This window comes from Magallana gigas, chromosome 8, assembly GCF_963853765.1.
Source record: "Magallana gigas chromosome 8, xbMagGiga1.1, whole genome shotgun sequence".
Lineage (NCBI taxonomy): Eukaryota > Metazoa > Mollusca > Bivalvia > Ostreida > Ostreidae > Magallana > Magallana gigas.
In genome coordinates this window covers 46638849-46660735 of record NC_088860.1, presented here as the reverse complement: position 1 = coordinate 46660735, position 21887 = coordinate 46638849, and the positions used below count along the sequence as shown (strand labels likewise).

Genomic DNA, 21887 nt, shown 5'->3' with positions numbered 1-21887 from the left:
CATATATAATTATAATTCACAAATTAAAAGTCATGGTACACTAACATTAATTATCAGGTCAGTCAATTGGTTGTTATTATCAATATGTAAAGGTGATAAAATAGTGTTGTTTTAATTATATAACTTTATACCGAGCGCAGCGAGAGGCGGGCGAAGCCCGCCTTGCAATGCGAGGATTAATGGTAACACTAATATATAAAAAAATCATATGAAAAATGAAAGTTGAATCAGGGGTACTGAGGCCAAAATAATTTTCTTCCAGCCCTGGGCGCCGCCATATTGGCAGCCATTTTGTTTTTAAAAAGTTAATTCGATCATTGTTTGATCGGTGCTTATCGATGTTTGTTGCCCCTAAACTCGTCGACGATTAAAATGTTCCAGTATTTAAATAAAAGGTAATTTGAATCAAAAGAAATAAAAGAGGACACGGGATAAGTTTCAATAGTGCTTCAGTCAAGAAACACGACTAGTTCTATGTATGTCTTACCAAATTATCAGATGGAAAATAAAAACATGATATCAAGGAACAGGTCTTTTAGATACTGAATAAAGTATTCAATTTTATTACCGCAGCATTTATATGAATTAAATTGATAAACAATGAAAGAAGAAATAAAAAAAAGTTCGGAATAACGTAACTCTCTTCGGCTATTTCCGAAGACAAAGCGTGTATTGCGTTTGAAACATGACGTCATAATGTAGACTGAGCACGCGACGTTTCGTTAAACTTTGGCTAATGCTTTGAGTAGGCAACCAGTCGGATCCTATTGTGTGCATTTCAAATAAATTTTATTCTACAAAAATCAAACTGCACTTTGTTAAATCTGCGCTCGGTCCAACGGTCACACCGTTTACATATTATCTATTCATAATGTTAAAATGATCAGAATACAAAAAAGATACAACTATATTAATTCTGCATTAAAATAAGGTGAATGTACGGACTTTTGGCAAATGGAAATAAGTGCGAACGGACCTAGGGTGAACAAAAACTAAAACAAATGGCGTCAAGGGCAAACGCATTTTAGGGCAAACGAACAAACATTCCCATACCATAAAATATGAATACTCATACTGTGAAATCCAGAAAATGTAGCTAAATGCTCCCCGCGAATGTATTTCACTGGTTTAATTTAAAATGCAACACATTTTTTTTAATTTATAGACGACAATAATTTGATCTTTGCTGCCCCAAAATTGACCTTTAAAAGGAGAACGTTTTATATTGTTTAAATTGTCTACAGAACCCCCATGTGGAGAGGGAAATCTTATGATGAAGAAGTTGCGCGTTGATTTAAAGTCCGGAGGAGGGGCATCTATTTTATCATGCACAGAGGGAACATGACAACCTATGGTAAATCGCAGTTTCAAACCTATTGATTAAAGTATTTGTGCTATTTAGTCGCAAATAAATTTATTCTTTACCTGTTTTTGACAAAAATATGTACACTTCTACTCAAGCACGGCGAGTGGGTTCATGTTTGGAATAGCAACGGAAGTAAATAATGCTTTAAAAAAAGAAAGCCAAAACGATATTTCAAAACCGGAATCACCTTAAATTTAGTCCAAATATTGGTTCATATTTTAAATGAGACATTTGTGTAACAAAACAAATTGTTATCTTAATGTCTTCCTGATAGAAATTTAATATTCTATAGTCACAAAAACTAAACAATATTCGAATTTATAACCGGAAATTGAAAGTCTGTGCTGTTTTATTTTTCGATTTATTATCTCCGGCATCGCAACACATTATTTACAAATGGAGAAATGGTAAGCAAATTTTGAAATAATCATTGCCATATGGAATAGGTAAATTTTTCCAACACCACAAGTAGCAAAGTCAAGAGGGGATATTTTGAAGTTGATTGCGTTCTGATCGAGAGTTTTGTTACCTGAGACTGGTAGATTAAGGGCACCTGTCAGATTATATACTGCATTACTGTACACATGTTACATGTTGGGACCAATCTCCCAAATGGGATATAATAGCCTGTTTGGGATATAATACCCCAAATTGGATATATATTTGAAGCCGAAAAATTTGAAATTGGTAATTTGAAATAAATTCGCATAAATTCATACATCAGTAATGTATCTATTCTGTACAATTAATTCAACAACTTAAAAATTAATATGGTTAATATTTTTTCTATAAGTCTATAGTTTGTCAGATTGATCCAAAAGAAGTTTTGGATATACCAAGGGATCAATCTCCATGACAGTGGTGTTGCAAAATTAACTTGTTTACCTGACATTGTTATATTTCTTCAACTCAACTGACATGTCATCAAATGCGAGTTTGACTTACATTTTGCAAAATAAATTTTTTTTATCCTTTATTCAATGCCAACATGCTGTTGTGAGGAAGGGTCACGGGGCTTGGTTCATGGCCTATCCAAAATAAAGAATTAATTTGCTTCATTATGTTTGTTTGTTTGTTTTTTTCATACTCTTGAATGAACCTTGAATATCAATCTTAATTGCTGAATTGGAAATAGAGAGCATAATTTGGGTACCTTATCACTCATTGTGCATGTTTTGCATCTTTTTTCATTGTTAATCATTCTTTTCTTAATATTACAGGACTGGTATAAACCTTGTCATATTTTTTGAACATTTGCAGACTATGAATTAGAAGTGAAATTATATAACCATGGCACATAACTATCACCCATTCTCCCCTTCTGATGTCTGTGTCCCAGCAACAGTGGACTTGATGCAGAATGAATTCACAGTGGATTCGTCGTGGATGGCAGGAGCATTCTTTCTGGGATTGTTCTTGGGAGCTTTGCTGACAGCAATATGCGTTCCATTTTGCTTGAAAGATCTAGAGAAAAAGAAAGTAAGTATTTTCCCCCTTAAAGTTACTATACATCAAAAGTATTTAACACTATAGGTACATACTGGTAATTCAGCATGTAAGTTAACCTTTAAATGGGACTTTCAGCGACAGGAGGACGAGGAAGCAATGATGAAGGAGCTGGAACAGAACCAGACCGAGGCTCGCCTCATCAGGGAGAAAACTATGGGGGTCAAGGTTAGCATCAAGGGCAGGTCAATCAAGTCGGGCAAAGGCGGGAGGAAGGTGGTGACTCGGGAGGTGGAGGAGGAGGGGTCAGAGGAGGAGGGTAAAGATGGGCCCCCTCAGGTGTCTCTGACAGACCCCGGGAATGAGGGGCTAGGCAAGATCATGACCAACTTCCACAGGTGAGAATTTGCATACCTGTCTTCTCAGGTGTGTATGGTTAAGGTGTGAAATGACTCAAATATTCCTGTCATTAACCGGTTATTAAAATGGTGAAAATGGCGGGCGGGCGGATGGGTGGGTGGGCGGGCGGGCGGATGGGCGGCTGCCAAAAGGGTACCCTCATTGTACGGATAACTCCTCCTACAGTTTTCAAGATAGGAAGTTGTTCTTTTGTAGATCAATTGTACATATATCAGAGGTGTGCATATCGCTAGGATTTTGATTTCCGATAATTTATCGAAAAAATACCAGCTTTTGAACTTAGTCATTTTTTGGCAAAATATTGCATATAGGGTACCCTCATTGTACGGATAACTCCTCCTACAGTTCTCAAGATAGGAAGTTGTTCTTTTGCATTCCAATTGTACATATATCAGAGGTGTGCATATTGCTAGGATTTTGATTTCTGATTATTCATCGAAAAAATACCAGCTTTTGAACTTAGTCATTTTTTGGCAAAATATTGCATATAGGGTACCCTCATTGTACGGATAACTCCTCCTACAGTTCTCTAGATAGGAAGTTGTTCTTTTGCAGATCAATTGTACATATATCAGAGGTGTGCATATCGCTAGGATTTTGATTTCCGATAATTTATCGAAAAAATACCAGCTTTTGAACTTAGTCATTTTTTGGCAAAATATTGCATATAGGGTACCGTCATTGTACGGATAACTCCTCCTACTACAGTTCTCAAGATAGGAAGTTGTTCTTTTGCAGATCAATTGTACATATATCAGAGGTGTGCATATTGCTAGGATTTTGATTTCCGATAATTTATCGAAAAAAATACTAGCTTTTGAACTTAGTCATTTTTTGGCAAAATGTTGCATATACATGTAGGGTACTCCATTTCACTGGATAAGGGTTGACATGGATTATGGATTATTACAGTTTACATAAAAGAAAACCCGGTTTGCTGTCACATTGACAGCTTTTCACTTGTTTTCAGTGATAGTATAGATATGAAATGAGACAAATGTACCTGTCATCTCAGGTAAATAATGAATGTATAAATTATTGAATCATAATGATACTATGTTAATATCTGTAAATTATACGTATATAAAATTGGCAACTATCTATTAAACATAGATGTATCAAATGGAAATGTAACCATAATTAATTTTTGCCAGCCCTTTGACAGAAGATAAAAGGATAAAAGGACTTTTTCATTGACTTCATCAACAGAGAAGTGTTCTTCTTTGTAGTGCATAAGTTAGCTCCCTTTACAATCACAAAATAGTTCAATCATTATTCCCTTTTTCTGCTTTCAGTGAAGATGCTGAGAATGAGATGATGAAACAAGATCAGAGAAAAGTGGAAGCTCTGATGGCGGCTCTACAGGCCATGAAGGATCAGGTGGGTACAGGGCCAAGAACTTGTCTGGGGGTACTCTGAAAAAAGACTTAAAAATTTCAGAGTAAGAAGTTAACATATGGGCAATTATATATGTATCAAAACAGTACCTTATTAGGTGAAAACAGAGCTCTTAGGAAAACGCATCTTGTGAAAGCAGATCTAAACAAAATGACAATGCAAGAATGTAGTGAAACTTCAAAATATTAAGTTACCCTTTGATACTGGTAACGTTTCCATTTAACAACCCACCATCATGTATTATAACGTTAAAGGATACATAGAGAAACTATCTGGAAAATTCTCTCATTTGTGTAGACTCATTTTGAAAAGACGGTAACGTTGAGGAATAATATTTTGTCTTCAGATTCTGTTCAAGATGATAAGACAACACCTGAAGAAGTTCAAGGTCGGTGAACAACCGCGGTCCATCGTGGAGAGGAATGTGGTTGAGGATCTTCTGAACAGGAGGAAGATGCTGGAAGATGATCGGATGGAGGAGGAACAGGTAAGCTAGGAATTCCTATTTGCCCACGATATAACAGATCTGGGTCAGTATTGTTCTTCTGTCTGTCCTACTGTTTCCTACTTATAAGTTCCTTTCAACTTTTATACAACTCTATCTGACAGAACCATTATATCAGGTGACCTTAGATTAGAGTTTCAATTGAAATCTGGATTTTCATTTCTAATTTTAAAGAGTAGATTTTGTTTTAAATGACTTGAAAAACATGTTGTTTTTTTTAACAGGCTATTAAACAAGCACATGTCAAGGACAAGGACACGACTGTGATGGAGGATGAGCTGGAGCAGCTGGACGCCAAAACCAACCAGAAACTGGTCAGGACCTGTTTGTACTATTTATAATAATAACATTGTGTCATTCAGCATGACAATACAGACCAATAAATGAAGATATCATATGTAGTAGTAGGAGAAACCATGAAGATAAATTATGTAGTAGTAGGAGGATACATGAAGATATCATGTAGTAGTAGGAGGATACATGAAGATATCATGTGTAGTTGTAGGAGAATACATGAAGATATCATGTAGTAGTAGGAGGATACATGAAGATATCATGTAGTAGTAGGAGGATACATGAAGATATCATGTAGTAGTAGGAGGATACATGAAGATATCATGTGTAGTTGTAGGAGAATACATGAAGATATCATGTAGTAGTAGGAGGATACATGAAGATATCATGTAGTAGTAGGAGGATACATGAAGATATCATGTAGTAGTAGGAGGATACATGAAGATATCATGTGTAGTTGTAGGAGAATACATGAAGATATCATGTAGTAGTAGGAGGATACATGAAGATATCATGTAGTAGTAGGAGGATACATGAAGATATCATATGTAGTTGAAGGAGGATACATGAATATATTATGTAGTTGTAGGAGGATACATGAAGATATCATATGTAGTTGAAGGAGGATACATGAATATATTATGTAGTTGTAGGAGGATACATGAAGATATCATATGTAGTTGAAGGAGGATACATGAATATATTATGTAGTTGTAGGAGGATACATGAAGATATCATATGTAGTTGAAGGAGGATACATGAAGATATCATGTAGTAGTAGGAGGATACATGAAGATATCATGTAGTAGTAGGAGGATACATGAAGATATCATGAGCGGATCCAGATAATTTTTCTAGGGGGGTTTATATCCAATGGTTTTTTGAGTTTGTCGGGGAAGGGGGGGTCCGAAGCATATATTTGGTAATTTTATAATGTAAATTTAAAGAAATTTGAATTATGCGGGGAGCTTGGACCCCCTTGAACCCCCCACTTTACATCCACCCATGGATATTATAGATCATATTGCATGTCTGAACTTGTTCAACTCTTAATAATCTGACTTGTAACAGACTTTTGTATTAAATAACTTGAAGATACTATGAACCAATGTAGACTATGGTTTATTTACTGGTACTGGTATTACTCAGATATCCTTTAGTGTACCATATTTCTGTTGACAGGCTCAGATTTATGAAGAAGAGAAGGACTTCATCAGGAAGGAGATCAACAAACAGACTGATCTCTCAGAGAAAGACGTAAGGCAATTTAGTTAAACAATAATTTGTCGGTTCCTTTTTCCATGAACACATCCAATAACAAAGTTATTCTGAATATGAAAATGCAGATGTTCATACCTGCAAAACATTTCATTTACTCATAATAATATAATGACCATGAATCCACTTTGCATCAAGTCAATTAGATTTCCACTAGCTTCTTTATATGCTTCAATTATTTAGTGTGTCTTATATTTAACATTTGTTTACAATGTAGATTGATGCCTTAATGGAGAAGTTGATGTCGGAATTATCAGAGGTCGACAGGAAGCAGGCACTACAGTTGTCACGGCAACAGCGGGTAAACAATCAAAACACATCAAATGACAAACAAACAATAACAAACACTAATCTATTGGCTACTTTAGGTCACGTGTTGCCACATTGATGAATTTTATTGACACAATGAAAAGGGGAATAACTCAGTTTTCAATTATAAGTTAAAATATGAAAATTGACTTATTCCCCTTTGGTAATTAAAAAAAATACCTTCCTGCTGCATAATATTTAAATGATTAGTCTGAGAATCTAAAGACACAAAACCATTTGGCCTTACGATCTTGTTCTATTAGGCTCTAGAGGAGAGGTTGGCGAAGCGGAGACAGATCATTGCGATGAGGAAGCTTCAGGACCAACAAGAGGGTGATGTGGTCGTACAGAATGTGGAGAGTCACGAGGACGCGCTCAAACACCTGGTACAGGACGGAAAACTGAACGAGAAAAAGAAAAACCAGCTGCTAAATGAGTATCTCCAGGACCTGAACCGACTCACCAAGGCCAGGGATATAGGTAAATATAGACTCACCAAGGCCAGAGATATAGGTAAATATAGACTCACCAAGGCCAGAGATATAGGTAAATATAGACTCACCAAGGCCAGAGATATAGGTAAACATAGACTCACCAAGGCCAGAGATATAGGTAAACATAGACTCACCATGGCCAGGGATATAGGTAAATATAGACTCACTAAGGCCTGGGATATAGGTAAATATAGACTCACCAAGGCCTGGGATATAAGACTCACCAAGGCCTGGGATATAGGTAAATATAGACCCACCAAGGCCAGAGATAAAGGGAAACATAGATTCACCAAGGCCAGGGATACTATATACAGGTAAATATGAGCCCCCGTTTTATTTTTGCCCCTTTCGCCCTCGTTGTCAGTGGGCGAATTTTAGACGGGTCGAAACCGTTTGCAAGTGATGAAGGGCGAAAATAACACGGGGCAAAAATAACCCTGTATACAGTATGGGTGAACATATACTCACCAAGGCCAGGGATATGGGTAAGCATAGACTCACCATGGCCACGAACAAAGGTAATTAATAAGCTTTTAAACAAATACATGACATTATAGATCATGAATCAAGTTCAACTACTTACCAGACTAAGATTTTTATCGATCTTTTCCTCCCTTTTTTTCTAGAGAGTCAGAGACAACAACTGTCAATGGAGGAGAAATTGGCGAAGCGCAGACGACGGGAAATACAGAAACTGAGTAAGGAACAGGAGAGAGAGGAGCAGCTGCTGATGAAGAACTTTGACAAGAGCACCAACACCAAGGGCCTGGTGGAGGTCAGTCTGCTTACTGTAAATCTAGTATATTTGGCATGTATGATATTTGGCAGAAACTACATGTAGTTTTTGAATTAGTTGGCGTGGATTTGAATTAGCGTAATCCTGAATGTGACTATTCTCACACATATATGCATGGCATTTTGTTATGTACTTGATTTAGCGGAGGTTGCATTCCACCAAAAACGCTAAATAAAATACAAATGTAGTACGTTTACAGTAACTGTCAATATTTTGTATTGACAGCCTGTAGCGTTATGTTAAGAGATAATCGTTTCTGACTTTTCGATCTATACCTTTGAATAAAATAGTGCATGCACCTGCTCTCTTTCATTTTGTCAGTTAAAGTTACAGTTGTTCATTTGATCAAAAGTATATTTGGAAAACTGTTATGAGCATTATATATAATCAGTTAGCTATAAAAATGTCTATTATAAATTATCATGTTAATGTGAATGTTTGCAATAGGATTACCTGGAGTTGAAGGAGAAGCATCAACAGGAAATGGCAGAGAAGGAGCTTCAACTGGATCAGGAGGAGTTACAGGGCCTGGACAAGATCCGGACGGTAGGTTACACTCCAGATTACATGGAACAGCAATTACTTCATACATGTACAACATGTAATGCACAAAGCTACAACAAAATAGAATAGACAAGATCTGGTTCATAGGTTACACTCCAGATTACATGGAACAGCAATTACTTCATACATGTACAACATGTAATGCACAAAGCTACAACAAAATAGAAATAAAAAAGATCCAGATTGTAGGTTACACTCCAGATTACTCACAGCAGCAAGAAACATTAATGCAATATATCAGACAACCTCAGGATAAGAATGTTTTAGCCATGACACAACAGTTAACGCTCAGACACAAAACACTTCAAAATATTTGATTCATTTGTTAGACTAATTAAGTGATAGCTGACACCTATTTGGTAGGTAATGCACCCAGTTCTGATTGATGTTATATAATTTACAGGCGGAAGCAGAAGTGAAAGAGCGAGAGATTGAGAACCAGAACGACAAGATGGCGGCTACAATTACCGAAACGGTTGGAAGTGAACACAAGTTTGACGTGGACCGACTGATCAAGGCTCACAAACAGAGGATGAAGTTATACGAAGGTAAACAATGTGTTCTGTAAATTCCTTATTAAATGCCAGGAATTAATTTCCGTGTAAAATTACGAGAAGCAGTCCTTGCAGATTTTAAAATCTCGCTCTTATTTTTTTTAGACAGTTTTGAGCTGTATAAAACGTAACAAAACATTGATGCTCGCGATTTTATATTCTCGCGATGCAAACAGTGGAATTGCGGAACTAAGTACTCGCGTAAAATAAGAAATTTACAGTACCTATCTTAACTGTATATAAATTTTTTTTAGAATTGATATAGAACTATACAAGTCATGTAAATTCATTGGTTTGTCATGTACCAAGGGTTTAAAAATATTGTTTGTCTGTGTTGATTTTTTAATTGTTATATATTAAATTTTTAATCAGAGGAAAGACTGGAGGAAAGGAACAAATTTGCGGCCCGACTGAAGGAGAGATTGAATCAGAAAATGGCAGTAAGTAATCCATCACATTTATACCAGGTTCATCTGAATATTACATCAATTTATAATTCAATAGCCAACATTCAGTGTATATTTTAAGTGTATACCGTAATTAAGTATTTTTCTACTTTCTATATATTCATAAAATGTAGATATCTGATTATTTTACAATGTTTATTGAAGAACAATAACATGTAATTATTTGTTGTTTATAATTGTATACTGAATACAGGTTTTTTTCAATTTCACCCCATGTAATTTTCACCATTCTTCACTTGCAAACAGTTTCACTCTGTTTGCCCAGACACAGTTGTGTTTAAAGAAAGATTATATAAGACATTGGAATTTGCTCAGTCTTAAATTTGCCCACTGGCAACAACGGCTGAAGGGGCAAAAATAAAACGGGGGCGAATATTTCCCTGTATTCAGTATTCTGTTGTACAAACCATCAGCAGTTTAGTAAATATTTTGGATTTAGCGGTATTCTTTATTTGGTGTTCATGCTTTGTTTGTTTATCCACAGAAACTGGAGGAAGAGGAGGAGATACATCAGCAGGAGCAGGAGGCGATGGTCGTACAGCAGACGGCGACCGTCAACCGAGTCCTGACCACCAGTCTGGAACTCACAGATGAGTGAGTGCACTCAGTATCAGAGTTTTACTCTGTCAGAACGGCATGAGATGTGTTTGATAGGGTGTTCAAAACTCAACTGTGTTTACCTATGTTTACACAATATAACATCAATGTCTGATAATGCAAGAATATTTTTAGAGCCAAGGAGAAGATTTTGAGGGAGCATGAGCAGAATCTACAGGTCATTAATAACCAGCTACAAGTCAGTCGACTCAAGCAGCAGAAAAAGTAAGTCATTCAGATTACCGCTGTAATAAGTTTGGAAACTCTGGAATTTTAAATACTGACTTTAAAACTTGCATGAAAACTCCTCAAAATTGTGAAATTTTTAATAACCTGTATAAGAAAGTTACTCAAGTTATTACAAGTTAACATTATATAGATAACAGGTAGTGCCTGTTTAGGAGAGTAACAGTTGAAATTGACACCCCAAAAAAGTTGTCAACTGACGCATTGTCAAACAAGCACTATTTATTTCTATGGCAAACCATATTTCTATGGCAAACCATACATGCATAATTTATGCGCATGTAACAATTCGTTGTGTTTCCCGTTGCCAAGTGCGTTGATAACGCTGAGGGTAATAGAACAGATTATTAACTGCATCTAAACCAATCAGATTTCAGTATTTAACACGAAAGTATAATAATGTGAGATCCTTTTCTCTTCTTTAACAGTCTGGAGAGCAAGCTGGCAGAGCGACGAGCCAGGATGGCCGAGGTCAGACGCAAAAAAGAGGAGACTTTGATGAACAAAGCCAAGGCCAACCTCGAGGAGAGGGAGAAAATTCAACAGCAGCTGGTGAGACAGAACTCTACCTAGATAACACAACCATTTAATGCAAATTCAATTGCACACATTGTTATGGATTTCATTGAGTTGTCCGTTAACAAAATCAAAATGATCATAAAAGTAGTAGACATGACGAGAAACTGTATGTTGGGATATTTCCGCCCCATGTAATTTTCGCCCTTCAACACATGCAGACAGATTTGCCAGTCTTGAATGAGCCCAGACACATTTGTGTTTGCGGAGAAATGAATTGAAGCATTGGAATTCGCCCAGTCTTAAAGTCACCCTATGACAACAAGGGTGAAAGGGGCGAAAAATAAAGCATTTCCCTGTACATGTACTTGGAATTATCATTGTCCACGTATAACCTGATTTTATATTATTGAAACTGAATTATGAAACCAATAGATATCAAGAAAACCATGGGAAATATGAATGACACAATATTTGATGTCTTTTTTTTTTTTACAGAAATTGCAAAATATAACCTGAACCCCAAAAATTCCATGTTAACTTTTGCATTCTGAATAAATTCACACAAATTAAAAATGAAAGATCGAAGATACAGCATTATAGCAGTGTTGTAACTGCTGATAAAATTAAAATGATTTTTTATTAATTATCAAATGTAGTAACCAATAATTTGACGTTTGTGATCAGGACGTTGAGCTTCAGCTAGAAGAGAAGAAGCTAGAGGATGAGAGGAGGTCGGCGCTGGACGCTCTGAGGCAGAGGATGGCGCTGGAGACACAGGAAGCACTGCGGGACCAGGAGAGGAGGCTGGGACAGATGATTGGACGGCTGGAGGTGGGCGCGGCCCGGCGACAGGCCATACTCAGCAAGCAGGACGCCACACTACAGCAGTTACAGGTACAGTGGGCCGAATACTGCATACACTCAGGGAAATAATCGCTCCAGTCTTATTTTCTGCCCTTTTGCTCTGCTTGTAATTGGGAAAATTCAAGAGTCGGTGAATTCCAATGTCTTAAATTATATGATTTACAGGAGCAGCTGGAGAACAAGTTGAGTCGGGAGGGGAGTCGTTTGTCAGGGGTGGACGCAATTATCCAGCAGCACTCGTCCCAGGTTGACCAGCTGAATGACCAGCTACAGCGGGCGCGAGAACAGCAGGAGAGCCTGATCAAAGAGAGGATAAAGGCCAAGAAACACCAGAAAGAAATGTAAGCAGCAGCTTCCATCTGATTTCTGTTTTTATCCATTTAATTAACGAGGCTGGGGGGTGGCTGCCATACATCTATGCTCGACATTTAGCAATGTACATGATTTGTCAGAAGCTGTTTCACTGCAAAAATGTTAAATAGAATACACATCCAAGTGCATATACCTCAATTGTTTAGTTTTAGAAATGCATGTACATTTTAATTTACGGAGTGGTTTTTTGTCATGGTTGCAGTTGTGGGCAGTAGAGGAGGCTGGTCCTCCATCTCTTAGTTCTCTGTCCTCAAATTGCTATGTTTGATTGTTTTGTTGATAGGGAACTCCAAGAGCAGATAGAGGAAGAAGAGGACGTTAACAGGAAGAACTCGATCAGGAGGCGTGGAGCGGGGTAAGGGTCAACATCTGTCAACGCACAGTTAGCAAATTTTGGAAAACTTTTTTTCAATTTCTTTAAAATCGTAAAGGGTTCTAATGAAAGTTTGAACTGACAAGTCTCATTATGATTTTATATCTAGTACAGCATTTAAGAAGAAATTGTTTTTGGAAAAGATTTTTTTTTTATTTATGAGGTGCAACACAAATGGTTATGTTCTCTTTGACAGGAAAGCTAGCAATATATTGAACACGGTGTTTATGGAGCAGCATCACCGGAAACAGAGACAGGAGCTGGAGAGTGAGATGAAGGTCGAGTTGGAGAGGAGCAAGGAAGAGCTCAACCAGCAGCTCGAGAACGAGTTACAGGCCGAGCTCGAGGTCAGTCAAACTCAACAACAACAACTTGGGGATAGTCAAACTCCAAAAAACTCACTGACAGTCAACTCAGTGACTTACAGTTAAACTTAATAACTCACTGACAGTCAACTTAATGACTTACAGTTAAATTCAATAACTCTCTGACAGTCAACTCATTGACTTACAGTTAAACTTAATAACTCACTGACAGTCAACTCAGTGACTTAGAGTTAAACTTAATTTAATCATTGACAGTCAACTCATTGACTTACAGTTAAACTTAATAACTCACTGACAGTCAACTCAATGACTTACAGTTAAACTTAATAACTCACTGACAATCAACTCAATGACTTACAGTTAAACTTTATAACTCACTGACAGTCAACTCAATGACTTAGAGTTAAACTTAATTTACTCATTGACAGTCAACTCATTGACTTACAGTTAAACTTAATAACTCACTGACAGTCAACTCAATGACTTACAGTTAAACTTAATAACTCACTGACAGTCAACTCAATGACTTACAGTTAAACTTAATTTACTCATTGACAGTCAACTCATTGACTTACAGTTAAACTTAATATCTCACTAACAGTCAACTCATTGACTGACAGTTAAACTTAATAACTCACTGACAGTCAACTCATTGACTTACAGTTAAACTAAATAACTCACTGACAGCCAGACTTAAGAACTGTTCTACAGAAAATAAGTGGCAGTAAAACACGCTGTAACAGCCAAACTCAACATGTGAATGACAGTCAAATTCAACTACTCACCAACAGTCAAACTCAGAATCAATTTGCTGACATCCAAACTCAACTAACTCAAATTTGACGTCTCAATGATTGTCAAACTCAACTCTTTTCATGACAGTTCTGTGTCATTTTCTTCTTTTTTCTGTACAACTTTGTAGTAGTCTTTAAAAAAACATATCGTTTACAGAATCAGAGGCGTGAATTACTGACTCAACTGACAGCAGCCAGCGGTTTATCTCAGTCCCAGATAGAGAAGACCATCAAATCATCAGCCAATGGTGAGATAATAATTCAAGTAAACTCTTTCAATCATTTTTTAAAAATAAATTGATGTGAAGATAAAAGGATGCAGAAAGAAGTACATATAGGAATCCGTCGATATCTATACTACTATATTAAAATAATAGACTCGAATTTTTTGTCTTTAATACCGAGAAATCGGAAGAGTACTGTCATTTGTTTTATATATTTTAAACATTATTGGCAATTGAAGATTACCAATTTGTTTTTACTTTTTCTTAATCAAGCTTCGCTAATTAATAATCAACGAAAATTACTTTAAAAAATCCGGAAATCATATGAATTTTTTGGATTTTACAATCTTGCGCATGCGCATTACATTCACGCTAAATCACAGGAGGCTCTTTAGTTTTTGTTTCCAGAATATCACATTAGCATGGATAAACTTAGAAACGATTTTACAAATATGTGTAAATTTTCATTGAAAATTTGTCATATAGATTCTGTTCCTCAAAGGAAATACGGGAGATAACTCAAACTCAGTGCATTTAATATGAAAAATCCCGATATTTTCGAATGTCAGCTCGAAGTGAGTGAAAAACGTTGCTGGAGAGAGTGTTGAATTCTTCATTAATATGAATTAAATTTTTAGATGAAAGGTATCTACAGCCTCAAAATGGTTTATCATGAATAATTTGACTGTTATTTTCAATGCAGCTTCATTAATTTTCTTCAAGACACATACATTTCTATACACATTACGGGTATATCGGAGGCATTTTAACTGTGGTATAGGCAGAGACACATTTCGATTATTCTGTGTCGATGCATCTATTTCGTAAACATCCGATATCATATACAATGTCAACCCGTGCATGAAAGTCTAGTTGACATAATTGTGTTATTTGTTAAATACTGTATTCCCTTGACAATTAAAATTGTTTTTTTCGCTGATCAGATGACAAGGCAGCCAAGAAGCTGGCCCGGGAGCTAAAGCAGGGAATCGAGCGAGCCAAGACGGACATGAACTATGGGGTGGACGAAGACTTCCTGGCATCACGTGAGTCTTGATCATCTCCCTGTCATCTTGATCATATCCCTGTCATCTCGACCACTACCTCAATATCTCCATCACTACCTCAATATCTCCATCACTACCTCAATATCTCCATCACTACCTCAATATCTCCATCACCACCTCAATATCTCCACCACCACCTCAATATCTCCATCCCTACCTCAATATCTCCATCACTACCTCAATATCTCCCTCAATATCTCCTTCACTACCTCAATATCTCCCTCAATATCTCCTTCACTACCTCAATATCTCCTTCACTACCTCAATATCTCCATCACTACCTCAATATCTCCATCACTACCTCAATATCTCCCTCAATATCTCCATCACTACCTCAATATCTCCACCACCACCTCAATATCTCCACCACCACCTCAATATCTCCATCACTACCTCAATATCTCCATCATTACCTCAATATCTCCATCACTACCTCAATATCTCCATCACTATCTCAATATCTCCATCACTACCTCAATATCTCCATCACTATCTCAATATCTCCATCACTACCTCAATATCTCCATCACTATCTCAATATCTCCATCACTACCTCAATATCTCCATCACTATCTCAATATCTCCATCACTATCTCAATATCTCCATCACTACCTCAATATCTCCATCACTATCTCAATATCTCCATCACTACCTCAATATCTCTATCACTATCTCAATATCTCTATCACTATCTCAATATCTCAATCACTACCTCAATATCTCAATTACTACCTCAATATCTCCACCACTACCTCAATATCTCCATCACTATCTCAATATCTGAACACGATCAGGATAATAAGTTTACAATAATTTTTTATTCTAAATTGGCCCAGTGCTGAATTAATCTTAATACACTGTAGATTCTGAAGCAGAAAATTTATTGGAGTTTAAATTTTGTTGACGTTTTGTTTAAAAATGATTTCATTTAGATTATAATCTGTTGTTTGAAAATGACAATACTATAGATATATATAACAGAATAAAATATCAATGGGTATTTAATTTTGTTGATTAAATTACTTTAACTGATTAAAGAAGCAAAATTTAATCCCCAAGGAATTATTCTTTCTTTACAGTGTGTAAAATTAATATAACATATTGTAAGAGGATTTTATTTCATCTTTTACCAGGAGAAGTGTATAGTATTGATGACCTTGAGTCAGGTCAAGGTCGCCCTGCTTCCACTGGGAAAAATGTAAAGACAGGAAAGAAGAAAAGGACGAGTAGATCAGCTGTGATGCCGGAACCAATGGAAGGCTGGACGCGTGGGAACCAGGATTATGACGACGACGATCTGTTATAGGGGGATTTCCATTGTCTGTCATAGGGGGATTCCCCTAAATGATAACAATGTCTGTTATTGGGCAATCCCCTAATGATGATAAACTGTAATAAGGGCATTCTCAAATAGCTTTTAAATACAATTTGTTTTGGGGAGATTCTCTCTTTGCGTTATTGGAGGATTCCTCAAACATAAAATCACAGTGTACTTCTTGCTCAACAGTGCTTGGGGAGACTTTTCTTTTCTTTCTTTTTTTATAGTTTTAGTCAGATAATCTTTAAAACAACTAGCAGTTAATCAAACACATTGTTTAGTCATAGGTAATTTGGCAAAAGTATCTAAGGTATTTATTATTGATAACACTTGTGATCGACTCTAATTAATATATACTTTAATTCTGATATTTGATCATTTGAGATTTTTCATGCACTTTAAAACATTTAATTAGATTTTTTAAGTTTTTGTATTTATGAAATAAATTTTTTCTGTTTAATTTATACACTTCTACACAAGTTAATGTATTTTTTTTTTGTAAGACTTCGTGTACGTTGCATATCTGTGATATTCTCTCTTACATTACTAACAAACCCAATCACCATGACAACACACAATTGTAGATTATTTGAATATACCTCAATTTTTAAACTTCTCCAAATCCCATTGTGGTTCTGTGGTACAGATATTGAAAAGTCTACTAGGTAAATATTTGAAGAGTTTACCGGTAGCTTTGGTCAATGTCTCCAAACTCATTTATTCTCAGTCCTTTTTTAGCAAAATAATGAACATCTAGAAATTTTGCATTTGCATGGACATATTAATTAAGAGAGAGTATAACTGGTAGATCAATGTGATTTTTTTTCTCTCTTTTTAATGAACAAACCACTCTTCTTTCTACGTTAACCTTCAAAATATTTCCAATTGTTGATGTTCAATGTGCTCTGTGGGTTTTGGGGTTTTTTTGCATTGACACAAACATTGGAAAAAATGGAAGATTATCTTATTGTCTCTAGAGGGACATCACTTATACATATGTAATTCCATCGAGGGCTCCTTACACCCTTTAAAAAATGAACAGTTACTGTCTATTAATGACTGAATTCCGTCCAACTTTTAAGATATTAAATTATTGTTTTAGATACTTTTTACTTAGGCAAAATTTTAAAAATGTTAAGTTTTTTTGCCAGTTTAGAAATATTTTTTTTAATGAAAATGTGCACATTTTCTTTGCATCATTACTCAGCAATATGATTATTTATATATATGCCATGAAGAGAATAGATTTTTTTTTAAATATACATGTACTGTATAAATTAGTACTTTTTTATACTTGTAAACTCTATGTATGGTCATTTCATCATGTAAATAATAAAACAAAAATAATTATATTAAGTTTTCTGTATTTTTAATGGTACATCCCTATTGATCGTCAGACTCTATATACATATACTGTAAGCCAATATTTATTCCGATAACGACAGCAAATCTTCGCAATATCAAGTCCAATTAAGTTAAAAATCTGACACAATTTAAGACATTAATTGAATATCTATTCACAACTATGTGGTTCTTGTGAACTTTTGGAAATTTTCTTCCACATGAATAAAAGTTGGTTAACAGTATAAGATTTGCATGTACATTTTCTTTATCAGGAATGGAAAATATATACCTATCCATGAAAATGAAAGAATTTTAAAATCAAATTTCCCATGCTGTTATATTTAAGTAAAATCAGCGAGCTTTCAGTGACAAGTTCAGTATCTATTTGGTTTGTCCATTTCCAAATTGAACAATTTCATTTTATATTTGCTCTAATCCATGCAATTATTATATGCCATTTATGATGAATCCTGATAATTTTGTTGGCGTACACACATTGAATATATAGACATTCATATAATCTAAAGTAAACTACCCGGTACAAATAATGTAATACATTTGTATACATAAATGCATTGGTACCCAATAGATTAACTATGGAGCATTTCTACATAAAAATTTCCTCTGGAGTTCATAGCTGTACACAAGGGAAATTACTGAGTGCTTGACTGCTCTTTCAAGAGGCCATCTTGGAATTGCCATTTTTTTGTTTTGACTGTTTACGTGTGGTTCAACTTTTAACTCTGTGCGATTTGACCTTTAAAAAACAGTTATTAATAAATGACTAATAGCCAAGGACAAAAAGATAAACACAGATTGTTGGATATTGGTCCATGTGAAAGGCTAATAACTGAATGTGTATGCCAGACTATGAATTTAACTGCTATAGATCAACAAGATAAACTGATATTTAAGTTTTTTGCAGACAGAGGGACAGACAGGATAAGTCATTATGTCTTTGATAGTTACTCTTCTGGGCATATAAAAAAGAAAACACAGCTGCAGTAGTAATGAAATGTTTATCAATAATTGGTAAATTTGTTACCCAACAAAAATTAGTGAAATTATGTATACAAACATGTGAATATATAAATAAAAACGAAACTCTGTTTACATAGACACTGCACTAGTCTTGCTAGTTACACATTGATTCATTGACTATTTACAATACACACTAATATACACAGCTAGCTATCAAACCATATAATACAAGTACATCCGTCTTATGGGAGTCATAGTTTGCCTGCAGTCAGGGAATTACTTGTATCTGGATATTATTTCACACTGTCTGAAAAATTGTCAAACACAGTGAAAACACACGTAATTAACAACTGACAATATAACTACAGTAATTCATTGATGGTCTCACAGAAGCTGATAAAGGCATCCAAAAGAATTTTATGCTTACTATCTGAAGAAGGAATAATTTTATGCACAGTTCATGATGTGTTTCACATGCTAGAAGTCCAAGAGAAAATGAACTACACAATGATAATTGTCATACTAATCACAATAGAGCAGATACTGAAAACAGTTATCCAGAAAAATACAAAAAATTACCCATTTTGTCAAGAAACAATTTTTGTGGATCTAAATTTACACACACAAGTCAATCGGTACTAGCATACAAAGCAAAAAAAAAATGTACCATGAACATGATGAAAATTCATAAAATTAATATTTGTCATCAATTGATTTTTCCATTGATTTTACTATGGAAAATTATTAAGGTAGCACTCTTTACAATATGAAAATTGTTTATAAAATTTTTTGCTTAATAAGTAACTCGGCACAGTCTATGTGATCAAACAGTGGCAAAGAAATAAATCAATTACAGAGACCTTTGACAATTTTAAGAAACACTTAATATTAAAGTTTTGATCTCGTGCCAAGATATTACACTCAGTGAGCACTATATGGAATGTGACTAGAGTCCTTCATTGTTCCGTTGTATATAATTTATGTACAAATGTCTAGAATACCAACTCTATGCTACGTCTGTCATGGCTCTGCTCACTGAAATGGAATAATGAATACCTGTAAGTACACTGTTGTGTGTATACTGTAAAACAACATTTATTCCTGGCGACTTAATTTCGCGATTTACTTCCAATAAATTGGTTCGTGACGACTAATGTTTGCGACCAAGCCTTATCCAGACCCGTATTTTGTTATAACAACCATACAATAAAGACTGGTTCGCGGTGATATACATTCGCGACGAGTCTCTCACGAACCTCGCGAAAATTTCTAGTACACGAATAAAAGTTGGTTTACAGTACGGTATATCTCATTACAAAATTTCAATTTATTAACCAACAAAGGGCCCTCAAAGGGCACAAAATGGTAGCACATTTACGTTTACAAAACAATATACACATTAAACACATGTACAACACATATCACATGCATATTAAATACTGTAAGTTCCTTATATTTCGCGAGTACTTATTTCCGCGATCCCACTGTTTTGTATCAAAAAGCGAGAATATAAAATCACGAGCGTAGAACTTTATCCTTATTTCTAATAGTTCTCAACTATAACTAAAATAATGGCGAGATTTTTCAATCCGCGACGGGTGCTTCTCGCAATTTTACACGAATATTAGGAATCTAGAGTAAACAAATTATTTTGGGAAATTAATTTGTGCGCTACCTATAAACATGGCAAATACCAGAGAAAACTTACTAAATTAGTAAAACATGACTGAGACAACTATGTTGTAGGAAGCAATTTAAATGATCATAATCAACATCTTTTAGACTAACTGTGTTGTGGACTCTGAGGAATACTGACCGGTTTGACTGGAGTATTCTCCCACTCGGCCTGGATAAATGCGATCAGACTCGAGTCCAGCTGTGGACCGATCAATGGATTCAGTTGGAACAGGAATGCACACAGCCAGCTAAAGTATGCAGAACAAATCCATTTACCCAAAAATTTATCTGATCTACATCACTTAACACTTTCTTCATTGATTTCATTAATCCTAATTACAATATCTGAAATGTTGATAATTTAAGAAAATCAAAAGAAGTCAAATTGATGCATCAAAGGAAAAAGTGAGTTATAGAAAACTGCATACTGATAATTGACCTTTTCGTCAAATTAATTAAATCTCAAAATGATTTCTTGATAATCTTAGTGCAGTTAAGCAGTTTCCCAATACATGTATAAATTAAACTGGTACACCTCTATGTACGGTGAATAGTAGTGACAACTTGTGGACACAGGTACTTACAAGAGATAGCAGCAGGCCGCAGTCATCATCAGCATTAGTTGTACAATCCTGTAATCATAAATATAAAAATTTGTTGACATATTCTGTAGTGCCAAAAAAATCTACTATAAAGTTGCATATGATAAACCCATGATTGAAATTCTACATGTCATGTTGTCGAAATCACTACCTTTTATACATCTTAGACAAGAAAGTTGAAAGACGTAAGTCTAAGCTTCTCCTACTTCATGTATTAAACTTTGAAATTTTCTAGAATCCTCATAATAACTTCGACTGTTTTACATAGCAGACATAGGGTAAAACTTACTACCGGGTCCCGAGATGAATTCAGTGGTGAAAATAAATCATGATTACACACTAGTGTGTACCTCACAGTTATGCTGAATCTCTCAGAGATCTACCAAGATGTTCACGATAAACACTGGTCGTGGAATATTAAAAATCGTTCCCTAATAAAATTGGCAGTAACTTTGCCTTCTTGGCAGATTTTTTGGGGGTTATGTAAAATCGATTTATGGAACTAGCTATGTATTACCCTTTGTTAGGTGATCCTCTCATTAGAAAGTGCACAATGATGGGGAGGATAATGCCCACGACTCCCCAGAACCCGGTCATAATGACGAGAGGTAGTGCTTTACGGTCCACCATCTTGACGATCTGAGAATGTTGATTTGTTGTCACATGATAAGGGATACGCTAATTACCCAAT

General features: G+C 35.5%; 3 protein-coding genes across 9 annotated transcripts in view; 1 reads left to right on the top strand and 2 right to left on the bottom strand.

Annotated features, from left to right (window-relative positions):
- The window catches only part of LOC105339282 (limbin), a 502381-nt gene that overhangs the window by 19753 nt on the left and 460741 nt on the right, over nt 1-21887 (bottom strand). For 5 of the 7 annotated variants that reach the window (XM_066068013.1, XM_066068014.1, XM_066068015.1 and 2 more), the window contains exon 1: nt 1426-1515. The exons of 1 other annotated variant lie outside the window; for it this stretch is intronic. The gene's annotated coding sequence lies outside the window, so the exon portion shown is untranslated. Of the gene's footprint in view, nt 1-1425; nt 1516-21887 lie in introns of those variants that run through there. One more of the 7 variants, XM_066068016.1, reaches the window with a different exon arrangement.
- On the top strand, nt 1686-17944 carry LOC105339284 (trichohyalin). The gene is made up of 23 exons (XM_034474957.2): nt 1686-1773; nt 2627-2845; nt 2951-3210; nt 4528-4612; nt 4977-5117; nt 5360-5449; nt 6612-6686; nt 6925-7008; nt 7280-7496; nt 8137-8285; nt 8754-8852; nt 9274-9418; nt 9797-9864; nt 10376-10485; nt 10624-10713; nt 11163-11286; nt 11938-12147; nt 12283-12458; nt 12773-12844; nt 13059-13209; nt 14140-14230; nt 15151-15252; nt 16408-17944. The coding sequence occupies exons 2-23, from the start codon at nt 2657-2659 to the stop codon at nt 16578-16580; spliced, it is 2901 nt and encodes a 966-aa protein (XP_034330848.2). The 5' UTR covers nt 1686-1773; nt 2627-2656; the 3' UTR covers nt 16581-17944.
- Nucleotides 18937-21872, bottom strand: LOC105339285 (V-type proton ATPase subunit e 2). The gene is made up of 4 exons (XM_011444754.3): nt 21714-21872; nt 21179-21226; nt 20734-20842; nt 18937-19952 (listed from the first exon to the last, which is right to left on the bottom strand). The coding sequence occupies exons 1-4, from the start codon at nt 21824-21826 to the stop codon at nt 19950-19952; spliced, it is 273 nt and encodes a 90-aa protein (XP_011443056.1). The 5' UTR covers nt 21827-21872; the 3' UTR covers nt 18937-19949.